This window comes from Neofelis nebulosa, chromosome 3 (assembly GCF_028018385.1).
Source record: "Neofelis nebulosa isolate mNeoNeb1 chromosome 3, mNeoNeb1.pri, whole genome shotgun sequence".
Taxonomy (NCBI): Eukaryota; Metazoa; Chordata; class Mammalia; order Carnivora; family Felidae; genus Neofelis; species Neofelis nebulosa.
This window is the reverse complement of record NC_080784.1, coordinates 59,864,032-59,878,233: the sequence shown is the minus strand read 5'-3', so window position 1 is coordinate 59,878,233 and position 14,202 is coordinate 59,864,032. Positions and strand designations below refer to the sequence as shown.

The following is a 14,202-nucleotide window of genomic DNA, read 5'->3' as shown; positions in this document are numbered from 1 at the left end:
ATGTTTCAAGGACATCACATTATTGACAATACAGTGAGAAAGTGCTAGACCTAGGTGCAATCCCAGGCCACTTACCAGCCATATAACCTTGGGCCCTCGAACTGTGGTTGTTAAAGTGCTAGACCTAGGTGCAATCCCAGGCCACTTACCAGCCATATAACCTTGGGCCCTCGAACTGTGGTTGTTCCATCTGGAAAATATATATAATAGCCTTATTCCTTTATCACAAGGGTGTTGTGGAGAATAAATGAAACAATGAATAAGAAATATCTTTGTAACCCTAAAGTGTTTATACAAGTGGAAGATACTATTAATATTTATAGCCTAAATGCTCAGAGATTTGTTAAGAGTTGCTGCTATATGTTTGTTTGGTTTTCCCCGGGGGTAGCTTTAAAAAATGTGGCCTGCATTTCTGTGATGATGGCATTTAGACCTCTGCTTCATCAAAGTCAGGGACAAACTTTCATAAATCCTTCTTTATTGAAACAGAAACCCCAGTGTCTCCAGTGGCACATTATCAATAACAAATACTCAGTTATTATGAATAAGCATGAGGCAAAGTTGATGGCCACTGCATAATTATCCTTCCACATAAATTACATTAAAAACAACATTGTGTAACACCTGCAAGACAATGCTGGCTTTTAGGGAAGTCATTTTTAGTTAAGAGGTTGGAGAGTAGAAGAGATGGGGAGGGCACATGCAACTGCCTTCCAAAAAGCTGTAGAATACAAAGGAAAAGTAGGGGTGAGCATTGCCTTGATTTCCATTCTATACCCACCCCTTCATTCTGCACAGCGGTGTCATAAATATTAAAGCCACCAACAGAGAAGCTTTTAATTCTTTTCCTTCCACTGAAGTAGGCTTTATCTTGAAAGTCACACAAGATCTCTGAAATTATCTCTTTAAAAAATTAACTTGGTGCAGAGAGAAGCATTTCTGACCTGAAGGTGGGAGGGAGCAAGGTGTATCTTCTTATACCCACACTTTAAACTTTGACACTGTTGAATAAATTGCCTAACAATTTAAATACTGAGGGGGAAATGCCATGGTTAGTGAGAAATAAAGCATATAAAAGTTTGACTGCGGTGCCTGAGTGGCTCAGTTGGTTGAGCATCCAACTTCAGCTCAGGTCATAATCTCGCGGTTTGTGAGTTTGAGCCCCACATCCAGATCACTGCTGTCAGCGCAGAGCCTGCTTCAGATCCTCTGTCCCCCTCTCTCTCTGCCCCTCCGCCACTTGTGCTCACTCTCTCAAATAAGTAAACATAAAAAAAAAAGTTTGACCAATGACTGATAATATAAAAAGGAGAAAAATCTCCGTGAACTGGGAAAGGTAGTTCAAAATCAGGCTGGGTTAATGCTAAGCCACAAAGGCCAGACTTCAAAGCCCTTAAATCTTTGCAGAGCCTCTGGGTACTAGGTTGGAATATCAGCATCCAGATCACAAGAAAAGTGCTGCCTTGTGTTCTGAAATATGTCAGGAGGAGGGGAAACAGATAAGCTCCGCCAGGCAGAAAGACAGCTTCTCATTCCTTTTTAAAATAATCAATAATTAATTAATTAATTAATTTTTAAATTTACATTCAATTAGTTAGCATATAGTGCAATAATGATTTCAGGAGTAGAATCCAGTGATTCACACCCTACATATAATATCCATTACTCATCCCAACCAGTGAGCTTCTCATTCCTATAAGGACTCATGCCAAGTATATTTTCCTCAGGCTTTTAAATAGAAAACTCTAGTTTCTTGAGATACAATGCAGAGTTGCTGCAACTGTTAATGTGAGGAAAAGAATGGGGTTCTTGCTGAGGGAGGCATTGGGCCTCCTTTGAGGATGGCTTCAATTTTGATACATTTCTCATGAGAGGGAGAAGGGGATCCTTCCCTTTTTTTTTTTTTTTTTTTTTTCTGGATACTGTGCTCATTAAATCATCTTGTAGACTTGACTCAAATATAGCCTTAGCCCCTACAGTTGGGGAAAGATAAAGAGAGTTTCCATGTATTTTGAATAAGGTCTTTTGCTTGAAGTGGGTATTAACAATATTGATGTAGGTGCTTATTTAAGGGTATACATGTATGAGATCCATGAGAATGCTTGCCAACACCTAATGTCCATCAATAACCAAGAAAGTATGGCATATGCTTGCTTTGACATTTCTATTCTCAGTTTTTTATATTAATGAATTAATGGTTGATTTTTACAGATAGTTGTTAGGATATCTCACAATGATAATTATGCTTGTGGTTATTTTCCACAACCTAGATTAATTGCTAGGTCATTTAAAAAATCATAAAGCTCAGGGCGCCTGGGTGGCTCAGTCGGTTAAGCATCCACCTTCAGCCCAGGTCATGATCTCACGGTTTGTGGGTTTGGGCCCCATGTGGCACTCTGTGCTGACAGAGCTTGGAACCTACTTCAGATTCTGTGTCTCCCTCCCTCTCTCTCTCTCTGCCCCTCCCCTGCTCATGCGCTCTCTCTCTCCCTCTCTCTCTCTCAAAAATAAATAAATATTTAAAAACAATTTTTTTAAATCATAAAGCTTCTGGGGATGCCTGGGTGGCTCATTTGGCTGAACGTCCAACAAGGCTCAGGTCATGATCTCATGGTTTGTGCGTTCAAGCCCCACATTGGGCTCTATGCTGACAGCACAGAACTTACTTCAGATCCTCTGTCCCCATCTCTCTCTGCGCCTGTCCCACTCATGCTGTCTCTCTCTCTCAAAAATAAGCATTAAAATTTTTTTAAAAATTCATAAAGCTCCTTTAAGACTATTTTGCAAATAATTCCACTATAAGTCAATTTAATACCTCATTTTCTGATGACTTTTGGCTATGATATATACTATGAAAATAGTGCAATTTTATATGAAAGCAGTATCAGCTTTTTTCTAGGATGAGGTTAGGAACTGGATATTATTTGATGGTATTTAGCTAGAGGAAGCCTCCTCCTGTGTGGTTTTCAAGGGAATCATTCACACAAAGGATAATGTTAAATAAGAAATGGTGTATTTGCCTTTTAAAAATGTTTTTGAGTCTGATCTAAGCATGATACTAGCACCTACTCTCGACATGAATAGTTTCAGGGAAAAGAGGTTTAGCAGTGCATTATAAAGGATGCAGGTAACTTCAGAGATTCTAATAAAAGAAACAGTTTATTACTGGCAGCTCCCAAGGTCATGGTCTCAGAGAGTTCAATATTAAAACAAGCCTTGAGAGAGAGAGTTGTGTGACCAATGGGTACTCTCTAGCTTCTTCCTATGTATATTGTATACAGGTAGGGACACAAAAATACATGCAACAATTTGTATAGGGGTAAAATCCTGGACTCTAGGATCATATGCTTTTGGTCCTAATCAAAGTAACATTCCTTGTTATGTGATGTCCATGCTATTAAGATGGTGTATGTGGCTTACACCAGAGGCCAATGTGGAGCTTTTACATCTTCAGAATCCTAAAAATTGAACTTCTGTCCCCTTCACCTTGGGATAGCTATGTGATACAGGAACCTCTGACTGCATCATTGAAGCAATGATTAGCCAGCCTGCATGCAAAAATAAAGAAATGGCCATGGTGACTTAATTGATCCTTCTATGTGGGCCTAACTGAATGTCTAAAAGTTACCTTAAAATTAACGTGTTCAAAACAGGAGTCTCCATATCCAACCTCTATTTTATTTTCTTAATAAAAAAAAAACTGTTTATTTTTGAGAGAGATACTGAGTGGGGGACGGCTAGAGGAAGGGGGACAGAGGATCTGAAGCAGGCTCTGTGCTGATAGCAGAGAGCCTGATGCAGGGCTTGAACTCATGAGCTGTGAGATCATGACCTAAGTGCCTCCTAAGCTCTATTTTAAACCTGCATATTGGGGCGCCTGGGTAGCTCAGTTGGTTAAGTGTCCAACTCCTGCTCAGGTCATGATCTCACAGTTTGTGGGTTCGAGCCCCACATCAGGCGCTGTCTGACAGCTCAGAGCCTGGAGCCTGTTTTGGATTCTGTGTCTCCCTCTTTCTCTGCCCTTCTCCAGCTAGTGGTCTGTCTCTTTCTCTCAAAGATTAAAAACAAAAAAAAAGTTAAACCTGCATACCCTCAAGTTTTTCCTGTATAGTTAATAGTACCCAGTTGCTTGGGCTAAAAATCTGATTCACCCTAATTTCCTCCTTTTTCCTACTTGCATCCACAGTGCCTGGTACATCAAGAAGTCCTCTCGATTTTACCACCAAAATGTCTTCTGAATCCATACCCTTCTCACTGTTTTTACACTACTATACGATTCCAAGCGTCTATAATTTCTGCCTGGATTATTGGGACAGTGTTGTAACTTTGGCCCTGCTTCCATTCTTGCCTTCTTGCAGTCATTCCCAGCACCAGAACCAGAACTGGGGTTTGAAATGTAAATCAATTCATACCCTTTCTTGTGTAAAATCTTCTTGGAGCTTCCCACTGCATTTAGAATAAAATCTCAACCTCTTAGCCAACCTGGCCATCATGGTCCTTATGGTTCTTCATGGTCTAGTGTCTGTCTGCTTCTTGCACCTCCTCTTGACCATTCTCCATGCCACCCCCAAGTCTCTGTGGCCTTGTTCATCTGATCTTTGATTCGTTTTTATTTAGGCTAAATTAATGCCTCCTTAAAGAGGCCTTCTCTGACACCTTAAACTAAATAAGCCTCCTGTACCCCAGGACTATTACTTAATTCTATTTTATTCTTAGTATTCTTTAATATAAGATGATCCCATCTGTTGATGTACATATTGTTATCTCCTCTTGCAATGGAAGTTCCAAGTCTATTCATTGCCACATCCCCAGGGACTAAAACGGTGTTTGGCTTGCTCTATAAAACAAGCATTATTTATTGAGGTTTTCAGTAAATAATGGTTTAATAAGTGAGTAATCTTAAAAAGTCATCCTGCCAAAGTAAATGTTGCCCACTCAGTGTTCTGCAGTACATTGGACCAGTGGATTTGGCACCCTTGCCTTTTGGGAAGAATCAAGACAGAAAGTGAGAGAGATGTGAGCACATGGGTGAATACTTTCCTATCAGTTTAGACAAAGTAGTTAATAAGGAAGCACTGAGTTCCTGTTGTGTATTAAGTAGCATGTGTTAGGTGCTGTTAAAGACATATATAAGTTATGGAACATGTTGGGTAGTGGGATGTGTGTGTGAGCAACACAAATGAACAAAACGAGCATTATTTGCTAATAAGTACAATAGGAATTTAGAGGGAAAGATCACTGTGAGATGCAAAAGTTGGAATAGGCTTGATTGGAAAAAAGGAGGATCATTCTGTGGCACATGTGCACAAAGAATCTGAAAAGACAGAGAAGAGGAGAAGGTCTTCCCAGGTCGAGTACGGGTCATAAAGGAAGGAAAGGAGAAGGAAACAAATATTGCTTTGGGCCAGATTTTGCTGTTAGAAAGCCAAGAAGAGACTGGATTAGCTTCTGCTCAAACTATGCATATTTAGAATGCTCAAATATTTAGAGTCCAAAAGGATTCAGACTGGGCCTATAGAAATAAGTCAGTGGGATGGAAGGTGATTTATTAGAGCATTCTTTTCCTCTCTACGTCTCTGGTGGTATTTTTCTTGGGGACTGGATTTCATTCATTAAACAAATATTTATTACCTGCCTCCTCTGTAGCAGGCACTGTGCTTGTTACTGGGGTTCAACAGTAAACAAGAGATCACAGTCCTTGTGCCCAGGAGCTTAGAATCTCCCCAAGGAGATAAATAATACGTGAATAAATTCATAATAATGGTTTGAGCATAATTTAAAAATTGTACATTTCAGGAAAAGTCTTTTGTACCAGTAATTTGGGAAGAGGTAGAGGAAGAGGGTGGGTTAGAGAGGAGAGGACGCTATTAAGAGGTCATTTGCAAGGCTCTTTGCGGCAGTGTGTTACGAAGGATAGTAGCCTGGCTGCCCCCTTTGGTAGTCTGTGATAAAACAAAACTGCAGCTGTGGAAGGTACAGTGACAGTGGTCCCAGGTGAAGGCTCTTCTCTCTCTTTTTGTCTTTCATTCCCTCCCTCTCACCTTTAGACATTGCTGTCAATTTAATCACAGTGGTGGAAAAAGTACAGAAGCAATGAACAATGCATGATAAACATATGCCTGATAGCAATGTATGCTATCGGGAAGAAACTGGTGAACATGATTATAAACATTTGGAGGGCAAATGTCAGGTGGGAGCTCTTCATTCATGGTCTGGAGAGGTACGGAGAAGCTGTTCACTAATTTTCATTGTTAGAATAATGGAGCCCTCCTCACAGGAATATCCATAGCCTCCTCCAAGACATTGCCAATAATGGGCAGTTAATAAATGATCAATGATCTGGTTCTGACAGAAAGAGATTCCTCAGAGAATTGTGGAATGTTTCAGCTTTACCTTAGTCCTTTCTCTTGCATTTTGGATTAGAATTCAATGACAGTTGCCTCTGCAAAGAGAGTGATTCAAACACTCCTTGGTTATGTAGATTCATGTTTTATCCTGGAGTATTACCCTAACATTTTCATGGTAGGCTTTGAAGGTCTATTTTCATAATATACACAATATGTTAAAAAATGTAAGTTCTCAAATGTAAAACCAACTCTAAACAAAGCCAAATACACTTTGTCATGATTGAACAATTACCAATGATCAGATGTCTGTCACACCATTTTATTCTTCCTGTATTAGTCTGCTAGGATTGCCATTACAAAATACCATGACTGTGTGACTTAAACAACAGAATTGTATTTCTCACAGTTCTGGAGGCTAGAAATCCAAGATCAAGGTGTTGGCAGGTTTGCTGTCTTCTAAGACCTCTCTCCTTGCAGATGGTTGTCTTCTTTCTGTGAAGACATGGCCTCTTCTGTGCATGCTTCCTGATGTCTCTTTGTGTGTCTAAATTTCTTCTTCTTACAAGAACACCAGTCAGATTGGATTAGGGCCAACCCTAATGGCCTCATTTTACATACACTTTTAAAATGTTTTATTTATTTATTTTGAGAGAGACACACACACACACACACACAGAGAGAGAGAGAGAGAGAGAGAGAGAGAGAGAGAGAAAGCAGGGGAAGAGCAGAGAGACGGAGAGAATCCCAAGCAGGCCCCACACTGTCAGTGCAGAGCCCAATGTGGGGATCGAATCCAATGAACTGTGAGATCATGACCTGAGCCTAAATCAAGAGTTGGATGCTTAACCAACCAGGTGCCACCAATAATGGCTTCTTCATTTTAATTAATCATCATTTTATAGACCCTGTCTTCAAATGCAGCCCCATTCTGAGGTACTGGAGGTTAGGGATTTGACATTTGAATTTTGAGGGAACACAGTTCAGTCCATAACAATCCTTACTAAGTACTTTTGGTCCTGCGAGACAAAGTGTGGGGTTCAGAGAATCTATAGAATACTTCCTCTGGGGCAGTGGGTGGCATCTCACCCATGCTCCTGGAGCTCAGTGATGAAATGAAAGGGTGCTAATGGGAACTTTTAAAGTTCTGCATTTCTTTTCTGTTATTTCCTGAGATTCTACCGAAAGAAGAGGCCCAAGCTCTAATTTTGTTCTAGTCTGAGAAATCAAGTTGGTATCCTGCAAGATTTTTTTTTTTTTAACGTTTATTTATTTTTGAGACAGAGAGAGACAGAGCATGAATGGGGGAGGGGCAGAGAGAGAGGGAGACACAGAATCTGAAGCGGGCTCCAGGCTCTGAGCTGTCAGCACAGAGTCCAACGCGGGGCTCGAACTCACGGACCGTGAGATCATGACCTGAGCCGAAGTCGGACGCTTAACCGACTGAGCCACCCAGGCGCCCCGGTATCCTGCAAGATTTAATTGAAGGAGAAGGATACTACTTCTAGTTGGTGGATGACGAAAGCGTTGCATGACAGGTGACATTCCAGCAGGGCCTTGGAGAATGGACAGCAGTTAGATGTGAAGAAATCAGAGTGTAAGAGGCAAAACAAAGGCCTTGTATTGTGGGAAAATGTGGCATGTGTAATGATGTTATTTCTTGCAAATCTTGCAAATACGTGAGGCATTTTATGTGAGTTATTATTTTGAATTCCCCTCAGAACCTCTGGGAGCTAAGCTAAAGAAGAATTTACAGTCCTTTTCAATGATGAGGAAACAAAAGCTCGGAGATGTTGAATAATAAGTAAGAAAGATAGGATTGAACACACCTGTCTGACTTCAGGGTTCTTCCCACAAGGAGGCACATGTATTAATTTTCTACTGTTGCTGTAACAAATTACCACACACTTTATTTTAAACAACCATAATTTATGATCCCACAGTTTTTTATGTCAGAAGTCTGGGTGTGCTCAATGGATTTTCAGCTCTGCGTCTCACAAGACTGAAATCAAGGTGCCTGCTGGTCTGGGTCCCCATCTGTAGGCTCTAGGGGAGAATCTGCTTTCAGCTTCATTCAGGTCATTGGGAGAATTTGACTCCATGGTGTCCTTTTATAGGCCCATGGGTATATGGGCTTTTGTTGAATCACTATTTTTCATATGTTATGCATATTTTATAAGTATTAGTTTTTATTTATTAACTACTTAATGAATTAAAACTAATTGTAAGCAGGTTGGCCCTTTTTTATGGGGGAAATGGACAGTTCATTTCTGGGAGGAAATTGTAGATGTATTTCTGATTTACACATATCTACTACTCAGATGTGCAATGAAAATACAGTAAAACCTTGAATGGTAATTTGTTCTGCGAGTGTTCTGAAAGACGAGCAACAATTTCTAATAAATTTTAACTTGATAAACGAGCGATGTCTTGCAATATGAGTAGTATGCAACATCAGATGTCACGTGATCATAACTGACCCAACGGTTCTTGAAATTCGCTTTGATATACAAGTGCTTTGGATGACAAGCATGTTTTTGGAATGAATTATGCTCACAAACCAAGGTTTTACTGTACAGTTCTTTAGTCTCTATAATCTAATTTTCATCATCCACTCTCACACTGCTGGGTGGAGATAAGCAGGGAAAGCAGGGGGCACAGTCAGGCCTTTTAATAGGCTCTTCTATGTCTATAGGTTTCAGTGGTCTTTTCCACATGGCTCATTCTCTTGGGCAATGTTCATTTTTTAAATGTCTTATTTATGTACGTATGTATGTATGTAAGTAAGTATGTAGGCATGTATGTATGTATGTATGTATGTATTGAGAGCTAGCAAGCGAGCACGAGTAGGGGAGAGGCAGAGAGAGAGGGACAGAAGATCCAAAGCGGACTCTGTGCTGACAGGCTGATAGCAGTGAGCCCGATGTGGGGCTCGAACTCACAAGCCATGAGATCAGGGCTGAGCCGAAGTTGGAATCTCAACTGACCGAGCCATGCAGGTGCCTGGAAATGTTTAGTCTTTCAGATGTTTTCCTTCTTCCTTTGATTCTCCTGGAAATCTAGGGTCTGGGTGTGTGACATGGTGGCAAAGGGAAGGGGTTTCTAGCCTAGACCCTCTTGTCCTCTGGAGCCTTGCTGATGTTCACTGGGGGCTACTGGCCTTGCCTGCCCCAGGGCCTGTCTGCCAGTTCCCTGAGGCAAAGGGAGGAACTTCTGATTTCCTCTTGGCTCCATCAGGTCCTGGTGATCCTGCTGATCCCTCCCCTGCTGATTCTGTGAGCACTAGAGGCTGCTCTGAGTCTCAGCTACGTCTCCAATAATGCCTCTGGAGCCTCTTCAGAGGCTTTCCCCTTGCCATGACAGCTTCCAGTTCAGGCCCACTGCTCTCAATTCACTTCATCTCACCCTGGGGTATGAAAGAACTTTCCCTCATTCCACCCAGAAGCTTAGGGCAGTTCAGGGGAGGTATCTCAGGCGCTGCTCCTCATCAAACCAGGTGGCCCTGCCTCTTCCCATTCGGCTGCAGCTCTATGTGTTGCCTGGGACCACCCTGCACTTCTCTGGTTTTAGCTTTCCCCTCTGTTTGTGTGATATTGCTTCCCTTCAGGGGATGCGTCTAGAAGGGAGCAGTCATCCCACATTTGTCTGACCCTGGTCTCTCCAGTCCCTGCTTGCTCCTTTAAATATTCTCTCAGCGCAGAAGGAGTGGCCGGCCATTTTCTCTGATCTTGTAGTGACTTCTCCATGCCCTCCTTCATCCCACCTCCTTCCCTGGGCCTGGGAGAGAAACTGCCACAGGGAAAGGGAAAATGCACAAGTTTTAACTTCCTAACACCAATTTTTGAGCATTGAAGGATTTTCAAGCTTATTTGTCCAAGGACACTTCTGCCTTAGTTTCCAGTAAATAAACCCATTTTAAGCTACTAACAAGAAAAGAAGGCCCTTTAGGGAAAGTCAGTCAAATGTAGAAAGTGGGACAACCACTCACTTGTGAAATAGCAACCGAAGCACTTTACACATCTTGGTGATCTTCTTTGATCTTTATGCTTGGCCTGGAAGGGAATAAAATACAAGTGGCTAAGAACTTGAACTTGTAAATGAGGAGCCTTTCCCTTTTGTGCAGTAAGTGGGCAGGTAATTTGATCTTCACTTTACACCAAAAAGCAAAAGAACTCCAGACAATTCACGAATTAAATGTAAGAAAATTAAAGTGTAGAAAAACTAGAAAAATAGAATTAGATATTTATCAAACATCGGGAGGGGCAAGGACACAGTAAACTTCTAAGTGGTGATAGAAGTCATGAAGAAAAGAATCAGCAGAATTGACTGTATGAAATTAATTTTTAATTAAATTAATTTAATTTTTACTTAATATTTTATCTATAATTTAAAATTTTCACATACAATTATCATTAATTATATTTTAGTTATATTTTATTATTCAATTAAATATTAACTTAATCTTAATTTAATTTTTCAGTGTTTATTTATTTATTTTGAGAGAGAGAGAGAGAGAGAGAGAGAGAATGATCAGTGGAGGGGCAGAGAGAGAGGGAGAGAGAAGATGTGAAGTAGGATCTGTGCTGACAGCAGAGAACCTGATGTAGGCTTGGTCTCACCAACCGGGATCATGACCTGAACTGAAGTCAGATGCTTAATGACAGAGCCACCCAGGTGCCCCTCTTAGTTTAATTTTTAAATTAAATTTGCTTTATCCTAACTGTCTGTTCATGAAATTGGTCACAGGCAAACTGGATTTTAAGCGAATTGGTTTGGGAGAAACTGACCAGCTCCACCTCAGGGGGCATGGTGGTGGGAACAGAGAGAGAAAGAAAGAGATGTGAATAATGTTGCTGGAGGCAAAGACAGGATTGGTGACCAAGTAGTTACAGAATACAGGTAGGAGGGAGGAGTCAAGAATGAATCTGAGGTTTTGGACCCAGGTAGCTGGGAAGGTAGTGGAACTAATTAACCCAATTTGGGAACCAAGGGAGAGGACCAGTTTTGCTACTCCAAGTTGAAATTGCTACTAGTCATTGGTTCTCAAACTTTGATTTGTATTAGAATCACTATAGGATTTGTTAAAACACATTGCTGAGTCCATCCATCCTTAGAGTTGCTAGTTCAGTAGGTATGAGTTAGGGCTTTAGTATTTGCATTTCTAACAAGTTCCCAGGTGATGCTATGCTGCTGACCAGGGGCCATCACTTTGAGAATCACCATCTAGTTTTTGGGGTGGAGATGGTGGGAGGTATCCAGTAGAGAGGGCCTGGAGAGAGATCACAACCAGACAGAAGGATAATAATTGCTCCCATTTACTGTAAAGCTTTCCATTGGTATGTCAATAATGGATAAGTATTCATCATCCCCTGGGGGAAGGGCTACAGGGTGGGTAGGGGCTGGGGGGTGGGGATGGAGAGGCCAGAACCCTTGGGCCAATTGTCTTTGACCTGAACAGCCATCTCCATTTACCCCAGAGTGCATACAAACATTATCATTTTGCTTATGTAGGCAGTGATATGAAAAACTGTACAACAGTGGAAAGCACTGATTTGCTGAGTGCTTATTCTGTGGCAAACTCTAGTGATATCCCTATGAGCAAGATGCTATTATTACCCAGATTTAAGAGAGGAGAAAATGTGGGGGTAGAGAGGTTAAACCACTTCAGTGGTTCACTTCAATGTCACATGGCTGGTAGTTGGCAGATTCAGGATTAAAGCCTTGTCTGGCCTATTTCCAAACCTGAGCTTCTAATCATTATGTCTTTTAAAGGATTTGAACATAATCTGCATAGAGGTGATATTTAAAACAATGATATTGGATGAGACTACCAGGGAAGAGGGTTTAGAGAGAAATGTTCAAGTATAGTACCTTGGGGAACATCTACGTTTAGGGCATGAGGGGAAGAAATTGAGTTCTAGAGTATAACACAGAAATGAAATAATCTAGAGAAAATTTCACTAGTGTCATATGCCTTGGAGCTGTCAAGAAAGAACAAGACAAAGCAAAGGCCACTGAACTTTGAGACTAAAGTCATTGTTAACCTTTAAAGGAACTGCTCCACCAGAGAAGTAAAGATGAAAAGCTCTGTGTTTATCTGTTGGTGATTAACAAACAACTTCAGACATAGTGTCTTAAATTAATAGCATCCTTTATGGTTTCTCACATTTCTGTGGGTTGATTTAGCTCAGCTGGGTAGTTCTTCAGCTCCACCTGGTGTTGACTGGGGCACTGGGAGGCTGAAGTTATCTGGAGGTCTGGCCAGAAACATCCAAAGTGGCTCACTCACATGACTTACAGTGAGTGCTGGCTTTTGGCCAAAGAGTATTGGTTATCCAATATTGATGTAGAGTTTATCCATTAGACCTGGACTTCTCCCAGCATAGCAGTAGGATTATAATAAGATATATTTCAAGTACATAAAAGTCAGAGCTGTAGATCTCTTAAGTCCTAGTCTCTGAATTTAACATTATTTCTACCATATTCTAATAGTAAAAGCAGGCCACAAGGCTAACCAAGATTAAAAATCCAGATTCAGGGATTGGAGAAATGGACTCTACTCAATGGGAGAATTGGCCAAGAGTTTGAGCCCATTTTTAATTTACTGCAGGGTGGGTGATGACAAGGTAGATGTAGTTAATATATACTATTTACCTTTCTTTTTTTTATGAATATAACTTATTGTCAAATTGGCTTATATACAATACCCAGTGTTCATCCCAACAAGTGCCCTGCTCAATGCCCATCACCCATTTTCCCTTCTCACCCCGCCCATCCACCTCAGCTTGTTCTCTGTATTTAAGAGTCTCTTGTGGTTTGCCTCCCTCCCTCTCTGTAACTGTTTTTTTCCCCTTCCCTTCCACCATGGTCTTTTGTTAAGTTTCTCAAGATCCACATATGAGTGAAAACATATGATATCTGTCCTTCTCTGACTGACTTATTTCACTCAGCATAATACCTTCCAGTTCCATCCATGTTGCTGTAAATGGCATGATTTCATTCTTTCTCATTTACCTTTCAAGAAATTTTATAATAAAGGGGAAAAGAGAACAATGGTGGTTGAAAGCACAGAGGTTTTAGGGAAGGGCTTTTTTAGGGTATAGGTTGAAATATAGATTATGTAGGGCTATGTGCCAATATGACCTCAGACTTGCAGCCTAAAACCACAATTATTATTTTATAGTTTCTATGTATCAGGAGTCTAGTCATGGCCGAGTTGGGTCCTCTGCATTAGAATCGCACAGAGCTTGTCATTTGGGGCTGCAGTCTCATCCAATACTCAACTGGGGAAGGACCCATTTCCAGGCTTTTGTAGCTTTTAGCAGCACTCAGTTCTTTGTGGGCTGTTGGATGAAGGACCACAGTTTTGGGCACTATTGGCTAGAGGCCACCCTCAGTTACTTGCCATATAAGACGTCCCAGCATGCACTTGCTTTCTCAAAGCCAGAAAGAAGGAATGAGTGTCCTTGAAAGACAGGCATTATGTATTTTGATCACATACATGTAATCATGTACATTCTGTCATGTTTGCCATATTCTAATCGTTAGAAAGCAAGTCACAAGTCCTGCCCACAGTCTAAGGACATAGAACACACAAGGTCATGAATACCAGGAGATGAGGATTATAGGGGCCATCTTAGAGTTGGTTTGTGACAGAAGACTTGAATTTATAGTCTGGAAAGAAATGGCCAGAGTACAGGAAAAATCAATCTTTAGAGATAGGGCAGGGATGACTGGTGGACAAGGGTTAAGGTCACATGTAAGTTAGATTTGGAAAGGAATATTTTTCATTTTGAGTATATAGAAAGAGGGAAGTAATTGGAAAAGGTAAGAGAAGTTTTAATGTGTGAAGAACGGA

General features: G+C 40.9%; 1 protein-coding gene and 1 long non-coding RNA gene across 4 annotated transcripts in view; one reads left to right on the top strand and one right to left on the bottom strand.

Moving 5' to 3' along the window:
* MFAP3L (microfibril associated protein 3 like) overlaps positions 1-14,202 on the bottom strand; it is a 128,435-nt gene that overhangs the window by 33,184 nt on the left and 81,049 nt on the right. The window contains exon 4 of the mRNA XM_058720913.1: positions 10,333-10,396. Coding sequence (XP_058576896.1) covers positions 10,333-10,396 — 64 coding nt within the window. The remainder of the gene's footprint in view (positions 1-10,332; positions 10,397-14,202) is intronic.
* LOC131506869 (uncharacterized) overlaps positions 1-14,202 on the top strand; it is a 201,345-nt gene that overhangs the window by 142,838 nt on the left and 44,305 nt on the right. The gene's annotated exons all lie outside the window — the stretch shown is intronic.